This window comes from Kogia breviceps, chromosome 11, assembly GCF_026419965.1.
Source record: "Kogia breviceps isolate mKogBre1 chromosome 11, mKogBre1 haplotype 1, whole genome shotgun sequence".
Lineage (NCBI taxonomy): Eukaryota > Metazoa > Chordata > Mammalia > Artiodactyla > Physeteridae > Kogia > Kogia breviceps.
The window spans coordinates 50,690,288-50,702,323 of NC_081320.1; the positions used below are offsets into that span (position 1 = coordinate 50,690,288).

The 12,036-nt window shown below is 36.9% G+C and overlaps 1 protein-coding gene across 13 annotated transcripts in view; it reads right to left on the reverse strand.

The window, feature by feature from the left end:
* EHBP1 (EH domain binding protein 1) overlaps positions 1 to 12,036 on the reverse strand; it is a 346,379-nt gene that overhangs the window by 59,900 nt on the left and 274,443 nt on the right. For 9 of the 13 annotated variants that reach the window (XM_067007538.1, XM_067007534.1, XM_067007532.1 and 6 more), the window contains one exon: positions 2,713 to 2,860. In XM_067007538.1, the coding sequence (XP_066863639.1) occupies positions 2,713 to 2,860 (148 nt within the window). The remainder of the gene's footprint in view (positions 1 to 2,712; positions 2,861 to 12,036) is intronic. The other 4 variants (XM_059079591.2, XM_059079589.2, XM_067007536.1 and 1 more) reach the window with 1 other exon arrangement.

A 12,036-nucleotide genomic window follows, 5' to 3' on the forward strand; every position in this document is an offset into this window, starting at 1 on the left:
TTTTCAAGTAGGTTCAGGCAGTGAGTTTGAGTATCATGTTCAACACGTCCCCTAGGTTGTGCTTTAACCTTATTATTTCAGCTCTTGACTACCCCCCTCTTCTTTGTCACTTTGGACCACTGCTTCCAAAAATTTTCCCACCCTAGTCTGTCTTCTAGGCTGGTCCCTACTCAGTTCTCTCTCCTCCTTTCACACTATTCCTTATTCAGACCTGATAATTCCCATTAGACATTGGAAGAATGGACACTAATTTGTTAACTGTTTCCCCTGACATATCAACCCCATAGGGTTATTTTCATTTAGGAATTAGAATCTTGTGAAATCAAGTAAATTTCTAATTTGCTATGTAAGGGTCAGCAAACTATAGCATGGGGGCAAAATCCAGCCCACCACCATTTTGGGGTAAATAACAGGCATGCCCATTAATTTACATATTGTTCAAGCCTGCTTTCAGACTACAAGAGCAGAGTCGAGTAGTTAAGACAAAGAACATATGGTCTGCAAAGGCTATAAAAATTTACTCTGGCCCTTTCCAGGAAGTTTGCTGAATCCCGGCCTAGCACAGTGACTGGCACTGCTAAACAGATAAATGTGTATGTATGAATGGTTGAATTCTAGGCAGGAATTTTACCCTCACCCTTGACCTAAAGGTCTCTTCCCCACCTCCAGTCTTGATAGCTTCAGCTTAGGCCTTGATGCCAGAGCAGACCTAGTCGGATCCATACACGTTTATGAAGACAGGCCAATATCCACCACTGAAGTCAAGGAATAGGCCTGCACTGCTTGTAGCTCAACCTTAGCTCTGATTAAGAGACTATCATCTGGTATGTGGCCGTTTCCAACATCCAAGGTATGGTATGTCCTATGAGAGAAATGGACCCTGGGCACTTTGGTCTCCTTAGGGAACAGTCTAGACTCTTCAGCAAGTTCTCATAAGTCATCTGTTGAACCCTGTCCTGTCTTCATTTCACCTGGTTTTTCCTTTTCTAGTCTGTACTTCTTTGCTAACTTCAGAGATCCAATCCTCACTTGCTCTTTATTCACTCTGTTGACTGCTGAATGATGCCAAAATCAGGCCTGCACTTTCCCTAGTTACCAAGTTGGGAAGATACCCATTTTGGGGGTTGTAACACTAAGTCTCTCTACCTAGTCTAGTCCTGGCTTAGCCTCAACTGGGGTTGGATTACAGAGATAAGACCAATTACATAGCTGACTCATTCCACACCATTAATCAGAAATTTTTAATTCTTAGCCTTCCCAGAGTTCACAACTCATTTAGCATTGTTATCTGCTCATTGTTGGGAAAAAAAATTGAGACAGTGGATGCCTCTCTATCTTATTGTTACTGCTCTTCTATGGGTTTATGATACCACACGGAGGTAGTATTAGTAACTTTAGGGCAGTCTATCTGGAGGGTCAAGAATATGAGGCTTTTTCTATTTTTCTGAGATACAAGGAGGCAAAGATTTTTAAGGTTTACCTAGAATATCTGGAATTTTTATGATATCAAAGAAACATCTTGTTACTAATCATAAAGGAAAGCAAATTATAATAGCATTATATAATGTAGCTGTGAGTAGTTACTGCTGTTACTATAAAACTTTAGTGGTGAGTATAGAAACTGTAATAAAAATTCTGAATGACAGGAGTTGAAAAGGAAAGATGAAGGATTTAACTAAGAAACAAACATTCTGAGAATACCAGATGGACAGATACACAGCTACTTGGGAAAGCAGCTTTCAAATGTATGGGATGGAAGGTTGTATGCTATAGGCATTGGTTGGAATGCTCTACAACAGTAAGATTTTAATATAAGGAATCAATTAGAAATAACAGCAGTAAGTTTCAGTTTACTTTGAAGAAACTTATCATTGACCTAGAAATCGTTTCCTTTGTTTCAGTTCTCTAAGGTCTTATTCGAGTCCTCACTTGCCTACTCTCCAGAGTGATCTTAGCATTTAAGATTAACTCAGGACAAGTACCTGGCATGTTTTGGTAGATAAATAGGTCACATATTTTTGAAATAAAAAACCGCACAGGCGTCTTGAATATACTACTCAAATAAAAATGTAAAAAGTTTCAAGTTAAAGATGCCCAAATTGAGCACTGAGAGGCAAAACTAAAATTCCCTTTAATTATATGCACAGTCCTTGTCTGAAAATAAAACTTAGGATAATTTCTACAGATATTGAAAAAGACCCTCTTCAAACCAGGAGACTAAGAAGAAATGCATATGGGACTTATTCAAAATGCTTACATGTCAGGCTATAATGCTGGAACACTGTTAAAGCTACTTTCCAAAGATCTGGTTCAAAGTGAAAATCTCTCATGCCAAAGCTCTCCACTAACAAGTCTTGTGATCTACATGTTGAGGACTTGATTGCATTTTACTCACTCCTAATACAATTAATGAGGCATCACAGGGAATCACAAACCAAGGCCCGTCTGAGTTTTCTCCTAAATCATATTCTTAGTATTTCTTGAGTACTAATCATACTTAATCATAATCAAAGTACTTCTTGAGTTGATTTGGAAATTGGCAATAGTCATCTTCTGATTTACTATGCTTTACGTTTTTTGTAACATACTGATAGGCTAGAAACTTTATGTATTTGATGCACAACATTTTGAAGTAAGAATAAAAAGTCCCAAAACGTCCATTGCGGATTTCGGGGTTGTGTGTAGAATATGATACAAGATTCTTTAACTCACCTCCAGATGCCTTTGACCTTTCTTTCAACTTTTCTGCAGCCATTTCACTATAGCTGGGAAGTTCTGACATCTTCACTCCAGATCGAGCTTCTGCTATTAGCTGACGAGCTCTCTCTCTCAGCTGCCGACGTCGCTCTTCATCTTGCTGCTAAGATATATTGAACAGTTGCCAACTCAGTAATTGACAGAAATGCAATTTCATTTTCAATCTGATCATCATGATAGTAACTGGTTTACAGCATGGTGCTTGGCCCACATTATAAATAGGATGCTCTATATCAGTTGGATGTCATACCATTTTTAAAAGACATCCAAGAATCAGATTTTTAAAAAACATTTACAAATTATTGTATTATGTCTGTTAAAGATTCAAACTAGCCTTTAAAGAATGTTTGGCAATATAATGACTGAGAAAAAAGCAGGATCTACTATTAATAAAATAATCAGGCTTATAGGAAAAAAGTAACAATACTGAAAACATAATTTCAATTAATACCTTATTTTTTTAAGATTAGAATTTAACTTGCAATTTTCTAGTAAAGGCATAGAGCATTGGCTAAAAGAAATCTTTGATAGCAGAAAATGCTGCTACATCCTGTTGATCAAATATAGGAAGTGGTATTTTTAGGGGGCTACAGCAGGAATGGGGATAGTATACATTAGTTCCACAATTATTGTTGTTAATAGTTTTAAAATCAGAATTGGGTAACTGATGTACTTCTGTCCTCATTTCTACTATGCCTTCCCCCCAGACAAACATTGAGAAGAAAAACTAAAATCTAGTGTGGTTTTTGATATTTAAAATAACTAAAAATGACAGAGAATTAAATAACTAAAATAGGTTTTGCCTCCTAAAAAAGGGTCATTATGAATTGCAAATAATCAATGTGAAATTGCTTTGTAAACTGGAAAGTATATGATATAAGGCATTATTATGACAAAACAAAGCCTGAAATAATATGGCCCCAACATATCTGTGCAGTTATCTTCCCCTAACCTCTCTCAATCTCTATAAAACCTCACATCTATTTTTACAAAATTGTTTGTATCATGTAGTTTCATGCATCCATGGATTTGAATATATCATTTCATCTTCCTGAAATGTTCTTCTATCATCTATTTAACTCCTACTCATTCTTCAAGATTCAGTTTAAATCCACTAAACTTCCCCTGACTACTCTTCCCTCCTCCCCACTGGTGGAATGAAGTTCTCCTTCCTCTATGTTACTATAGTACCGTGTGTGTGTGTGTGTGTGTGTGTGTGTGTGTGTGTGTGTGTGTGTGTGTGAGAGATTACTTTTTAAAATAAAACCTGTCAAGTTATAACTCTGTACAAATGTCTCCTTCTCAGTAGAACTGAGCTACTTGAAGGCAGGAGCTAGATGTGATTTATCTTTGTATCTTTGGTCCTTAGTACATACCTTGGTACTTGGTACTAGATATGAAAACTTAACGATTTATACTTTCAAAGTTTATATTATAGAGGGAAAGATAAAACAGCCACAATAAGGAGGCGCGATAAAACCAGATGAAGAGTTCAGAAGAAAAAGGTTTGCTTTTGTGTGTGTCTTTTTTTTCCTTCTTTCTTTTTTTTTTTGTCAAGGGGAATGATCAACTTGAGTTGTATCTGAGAAAGATTAAAGATTAATCTGACAACAGCGTATACGATAGGCTGGCATAGGGGGACTGCAAAGAGACTACTTAGGAGGCTCTTATAAACAGTACAAGGAAGCTATAATGAGATTCAGATTTGGTATGGTGGCAATGGGAATGGAAGGAGACAGGTGTAAGAAATACATCAGAGCTAGAATTGGTACCTGTACCAATTCTTAGTAACTGATTAGATGTAGAGGGAAGAAAAAAGCTGAATCAGAAGAGACAGGGGTAAGACACTAGCTTGGAGGAGTTCAAGGCTAGGCAATTCTTTCACAAATTTTGATATGGCTAGAATAGAGAGCTGTCAAAATTAATGCGGGTAGACTAACAGAGGTATTGAATGGACCCAGAGACAAGCTTGAAGTTCCCAGTGGACAAACTGAAGCAATTTCAGTACCAAAACAAACAAGCACAATGACTGCAATGAATTGAATCAATGAAATCACACACTGAATAAATGAAAACTCATCAATTCATTACGACATTCAAAAAGTTCTTAGAAGGATATATAAACTCATTTGAGGTAGCTTTTAAAAGAACTCCTGAAAATTACTAATTAGAGGAAAAAATCAAACACTTATCCTGTCTTTCCAGTGGGAACTGAAGTTTAGGGTAACTAAATAGTCCCAGTCAATTACAGAAAGCTCAACTTTATAAAATAATACCAGCTATAATAATAATATTATGTATTTTCCAAAGATGGCCATGACAGTATTTCTCATCCCACATGCTTTCTGCAATGTGACCTTGCCATTCCCTCATCAAAAGGTAAAGCTTAATTCCCCTCTCCTTGAGTGTGGGCCAGCTTTAGTGACTTAAACATAATCAACAGAATGTAGAAGTGCTGCAGGTGATTTTCAAGGCTAGGTCAGAAAAGGCTACACCCCTTTTGCCCAGTTCTCTTGAAATTCTCGCATTTTGTACTTTCTGGGAACCTAGCTGTCATGCTGTGAGAATCCCAAGCTACACGTAGGTGCACCAGTCCACATTCCCAGCCAAGTTCAGCCTTAAGTCTTCCTGGCTCATGTGTCAAACATGTGAATAAAGCCTTCTTCAGAATCTCCGCTTTTAGCCATTTTGGGTCACCTCTAACTGTTCCAGTCTCCCCAGCTGACACCCCAGACAACGTGGAACAGAGACAAAGCATCCACACTGTACCCTATATGAAGTCCTGACCCATAGAATCTGAGAATAAAAAAAATTTTTACACCATTAAGTTTGGGATTGTTTGTTTTACAGCATTAATAATTGGACCATATGCTTAAGTAACACCACACAGATTATTTCCTAATTGCAAGAGGAAAATCTAATTTTAAATGGAGAGATCAGAACTAGATCAGGGATTAGAATCCACTACTCTAATGGTCAGTCTTAGCATCACTAATGTTGAGTCAACCATATGTTATGTTTTTTTTTTAATTTTTAAATTAAATTTATTTTTAAAATTATTTTTGACTGTGTTGGGTCTTCATTGTTGCACATAGGCTTTCTCAAGTTGTGGTGAGTGGGGGCTACTCTTCGTTGCAGTGCACGTGCTTCTCATTGAGGTGGCTTCTCTTGTTGCAAAGCACAGGCTCTAGGTGCACGGGCTTCAGTAGTTGCGGCACGTGGGCTCAGTAGTTGTGGCTCGCAGGCCCTAGAGTACAGGCTCAGTAGTTGTGGCACACGGGCTTAGTTGCTCCGTGGCATGTGGGATCTTCCTGTACCAGGGATCAAACCCATGTCCCCTGCATTGGCAGGAGGATTCTCAACCACTGCACCACCAGGGAAGTCCCTGTTATATGTTTTCTTGATATGAAGCACATGAAGCGAACACCACCTATAATATTCTAGCCCAGATGTCTAAAGTGAATCTACTAAGCCTTCAGATACAACCTCCAGTTTATCATAAACACAGGAAACAGAGAAACATGATAAATGACACAGCAAGGAAGCAACCAAACAAATCTAGAAAGTAGTATATTCAGGCCAATTAATCTGGTCATTTTAATAAGAGTTATGAAAACAAACACAACAAAAAAACAACTAATCACCATCTCCACCAACAAAAGGGACTTGACCAGATGTAATGTGTGTAGTCCTAGGTTAGATACTAGTTTGGATAAAGCAGCTGTAAAAGACACTGTTGAATCAATTAGAGAAATCTGAATATAATTAGTTATTAAATGAGAGAAAATACAACTTGACTGAAAAAATTGTTTATACAGTAATAACTTCGTCTTGTCTTTTTGGTAAAATAAATACATAAGACTTGGAAGGTTATTCACAAAATTGTCATGGTGGAGATATCTGGGTATGGAAATGTGATATTTTTGTTTTCTTTGTCTTCATTTTCTAACTTTCTATAATACACATGTACTACTACTCTTGTAATAAAAGTTATTTTTTAAAAGTCTTGGGGGAAGGGAGGAAAGACATGAGATGGTAGGCTTTTGGGGTGGGTGGTAGGGGAAAAGAAGAGAGATCTAACATTCAAGGGAAATTTTCTTTTCTTTTTTAAAAAATATTTATTTATTTTGGCCGCACCGGGTCTTAGTTGAGGCGTGGGGGATCTTCTTTGCAGCATGCGGGATCTTTAGTTGCGGCGTGCGTGTGAGATCTAGTTCCCTGACCAGGGATCGAACCCGGGCCCCCTGCATTGGGAGCGCAGAGTCCTAGCCACTGGAAAACCAGAGAAGTCCCTCAAGGGAAATTTTCTTAATATTTAGAGACACGAGCTTATTTGTAGTTAGAGGAGTAGTACGTACTGGGCAGAGTGAGACCAAAGACGCAAGAATAATATACAAAAATGCTTAGTTCATTATTAATACTTCTGAACTTAGAAAATAAAAGGAAATGCAGGCTTGATAATAGTGACTTTGGTAATGGTTGCTGATATTTGTTGAGCTTTTATGTGCTAAGTGCTTTATATGCATGATCTCATTTAAGTTTTACAACCTGATTTTTACCAATGAGAATATTTAAGTTTAGAGTTCCAAGGACACACAGCTAGAACTGATGTCAGAGCCAGGAGTCCAGCCCAGGTCTGTCAGACTACAGGGACCTGCTTTTAACCTTCAAACTATTTGATCCCCCAAAAGTATCAAATTACATGACCAACTGAGGAAAATTGAGCTTTTACTAAACTTTCATCTTTCAAACTTAAGAAAAGTTAAGAGCACTAATAAAAACCATTATTTGATATGCCTCAGGCAACTAGGTTTAAGTGAATTTCACTGCGTGTAATAACTTCTCACAGAGCTGGAATTTGGTGATTCAGACTAAGATGAAGTGGTCTTGGGTCATCTTAACTGCGTAAAAATGAAATAAATGATTCTACCTTTATGAATATGAAATGGGAACCTAGTTTTTTCTTACCAGCTACCGCTTCCCCCTCCTCCCCCAAAAATATTCCCCCCTGCAAATGTTTCTGAGAGCTTACCAAGAGTGCAATTTAAAGCAGGCAATTATTAATAAAACCAACTCTAAATACTAATTAGGGACACTTTATCAATTTCCATGTAAATTATTTGTTTGTACCTATTTACCCATCATTGTTCTCTATAAAATAGAAAAAATGTAAATGAACAAATCAGAATGCAGCTCTAATGGGACTTTCTGTTTATAACCATTAGCCCAGAGGTGTGCTGTAATTCAGTTCTCAAGTAGCAAGATTTAGCCTCATTAACAGACTGCAAGGGCAGGTTACAACTCATAAAACCCTACAGTAAACAAAGTTTATGGACACAGCACAAAATCTTGAGCCTGACTGACAGAATTCTAGTTCCCTATCAGATTGCCCTGATTTACTTTTCTACTAATGTCCTAACACCACAGAGATAATTTTTCTTGGGTCTTAGAGGGTTCCAGTGGGATGGCATATCTGTGTTATTTGTTTTCTCACCCATTGAGTTTCCTTAAGACAAAGAACCAACTGAAAAAATAGAAGTTAATTGTTAAGGTCACAAGGAAAAGCTTGTAATTATAGCAATTGATTATGCAACCAATTTAATTGATAGTATTATTAATATCCAGATTCCTTATATGTAAAACTATTTTAATTTTTATATATAAGCTTCATTAAAAGTCAGTTTTTACAAATTGGGAGATTGGGATTGACATATATACACTAATATGTATAAAATGGATAACTAATAAGAACCTGCTGTATAAAAAAATAAATAAAATTAAATTTAAAAAAATTTTTAAAGTCAGTTTTTACAGTAATATTTAAAGAATAGATAGCAACAAAATCTATGTGTCTTTTACTCAAAAGAAACATTGTTGGGCTTCCCTGGTGGCGCAGTGGTTGAGAGTCCGCCTGCCGATGCAGGGGACACGGGTTCGTGCCCCGGTCTGGGAAGATCCCACATGCCGCGGAACGGCTGGGCCTGTGAGCCATGGCCGCTGAGCCTGTGCGTCCGGAGCCTGTGCTCCGCAACGGGAGAGGCCACTACAGTGAGAGGCCCGTATACCGCAAAAAAAAAAAAAAAGAAAGAAAGAAACATTGTTTATGTCAAAGGAATATGACCAGAGAGTAAGGGCAGTGATTATTTCATTATTTTTGTATGTTTGTATAGGTGAATATTTCTGACAATGATGGTCTGCCTAAACCTACTCAAGTACAGATATGTGTTATCTGTTTTTTTTATTTGTTTGTTTTTTGTTTTTGCGGTATGCGGGCCTCTCACTGTTGTGGCCTCTCCCATTGCGGAGCACAGGCTCGGGACACGCAGGCTCAGCGGCCATGGCTCACGGGCCCAGCCGCTCTGCGGCATGTGGTATCTTCCCGGACCGGGGCACGAACCCGTGTCCCCTGCATCGGCAGGCAGACTCTCAACCACTGCGCCACCAGGGAAGCCCATGTTATCTGTTTTGACCATTTTGCATTCAAAAGAAGATAGAAACTCACAGCTGTAAATAAGTCATCTGTTTACTATATCTGCTGAAAAAAATAAAGGAATCTTTTCAATGGGATGCAAACCTAAGTAACTTAGAAGACTGCTGTCATTAAAAGTACACTCGAAAAATTCAACACATAGGAAACCTATGTATCTTTCATTTACCTGCCTAGTCTAAATAAACTTAAAAAAATTGAAGTAGGCTTCCTATTTCTAAGAATGGGTCTGATGACATTTACTTTTTTCTACACAGTACTGTTTACAGAGTTAGACCGAGTTATATGGAACATTCGAGCTTTTGTAAGACAGATGTACTCTTTAGAGGGTTTGATGGAAGCTGTATTTTTGAGTAAATACTAGCTGTGTGCCTGTGCAGTGTCTTCACACATGTTGTCTCACTTACCATTCACCACTCTGAGGTAACCACTATGACTCTGATTTGACAGAAATGGAATCTCACTAAAATATACTGCCCAAGGTCATACATCTTGTAAATGGCATAGTAAGAATTAAAATCACTGTCTGATTTCAAAGTGCTGGTCCTAGCTATTACATTACTGGTGTTCAGAAAATTTGTCTGAGGCCTTACTGCTATTGTCATTAAAAAAAACAACAGTTCTTTACTTACACTTGGGCTATACATATCAGGTTAAACTCCCCTTTGTGCTACTGAATACAGAGAGGGAAAGAGAAATTACCTTACTTATATTCATTTAAAACTTAGGTTCCTGACTTTAAATTATAAGTCTTCAGAAAAGTGCTGAATGTGGTACATTTAAGCTTCACTTTCCTCTTTGTTAACATCTTCAGAATAAGGCAAAAGTCCTGTTATGGTACAAAAAGCTTGTATTTCAACACAACGAATTTAAAATATTCAAATATAGAAGATGGATCAGAACTAACCACTTTGGACATAAACTGAAAAAATATTTAGCCCTTTCACAGCATGTCTTCAAGTTGCTATTTTTCTTATCGTTCTAAAATGGTCTACAATCTGCCATAGATAGACGCACTAGTAAAACTTGACAATTTAAGGACAAACTCTTCAAGAATAAGTAATGTAATTCCTTGTTTCCTTTCCATAAAAATGTATTGGTATGCAATTTTTATATTTCACAGTTCACCGACATCTAGGCAAGCTTTCTTCCACTGCTTCAATGGTGCTACTTTTAATTTTATCCTCCTTAGTCGTAGTAATTAAAGTGATCAGCAGTGGCATCCCAGCGGCTTTGACACAGCTACAACCCCCTAGCAGACTTTTGCTTTTAAGGGGAAGGGGAAGAAAAAGACTAGAGTTTCATTTCACAGAGAACAAGAAAATCAAGCTTCTCCAATCCTCAACTTTATTCAATTGTTCTTTCAGCAGCCTTTGGATCTTAAGAATCAAATAAAAATGGCTGCCATGGGGGGTCCTTTTTATACTTGCCGCAAATGTCACCGACTGACATTACTTTAGCCAAAAAATGATGCCATGGATTTGTGAAGGTGAATTAGAACATGAGAAACTGTCAGTGTAGCTGCTGAGATCATTACCCACCCAAGGGTGTCTTTTATAGCATTAGATATTTTTATTCAGTCAGTTGAAAACTATAGATTGAGAAGTCTTTCTATTTAAGAAACATGTCTACACACATTTTCATGAAATAAGCTTTTACAAAATTTAGAAATATATTGTTTCAAATAATGTAGTTTGCATCCTTAGTCTTTGTAAATTTGTGTTTATAACAGCACAAATCACCCTATTTCTATCAACAAACCTATATTCCATACTATCATGTGCTTACTTGAGTTCTTCAGTGTTTCATACAGTCTTAGGAGTTGGACTTTTATTAATTGGGCTAAATACATTTTAACTTACCTAAATTTTTTTAAAGGGCTTTACTTAGTACTGCTAATATTTAACAGGATTCTGTTTTCAGAATGGTCCGTGAAATTCCTCAATTTTATAGTAAACTAAGAGAAAGAACTTGACTGCCACCCTTTCAGCATTAGACAGGAAGCAAGGCTCTGTTATTAGGCATTCAGAAAGGATAAAAAAAAAAAAAATCTGTGCTTGTCCAGAGGCAAGGATTACCAAAGTGCACCTATTTACTTGCTTCCAAAGATAGAATAAAATAAAAAATAAAATTATAAGATCTTTAAAGGTTTGGGTAGACTAGATAGTTTCCCGCCAGCTTGATCAGCTCTTGACTGAATAAATAGGATTTAGAGTAAAACATTAAAACTGTTTAGCAGATCTTTTCAACCCGTTTCAAACTTTTCTTATGCTGGTTTGTAATATAAGCAGACATGCTTATAAATGGCCACACCTGCTCATTTCTCTGGGGATGGCCTGATCTCTGTTTCTCTAACAAAGAAAGAAAGAAAGAAAAAAATCAGCCTTTCTTGTTGCAAAACAGAGTGGAAAGTCAAAATCTTTCTCAAGTTTGCCCCATCTGGTCAGATTAAATCTTTGATCAACCCTGGGGATTACATTTATTTTTGTAGTAACTACTAAATTTTGAATTTGTTTAAAATACATAGGCAAAATATTAAACAGAATGTGAATTTAAGTTTGAGATCTAGTTTTTAATATATGAGCAGAAAGCATAAAAGGACTAGTTCAGAAAAAATAGACATGCATTTCAAGAATTTAGATTTCATTAGTATTCATTTCACACAACGGAATATATCATACTCAAGTTTTAAAAAACATATCTCTTTGTTTCCAAATACAGAAATGATCATTTTTAATTGTAGCATTTGTTTTGCCTGAGTGCTGTAAAAATAAAGAATTCTAAACATAAAA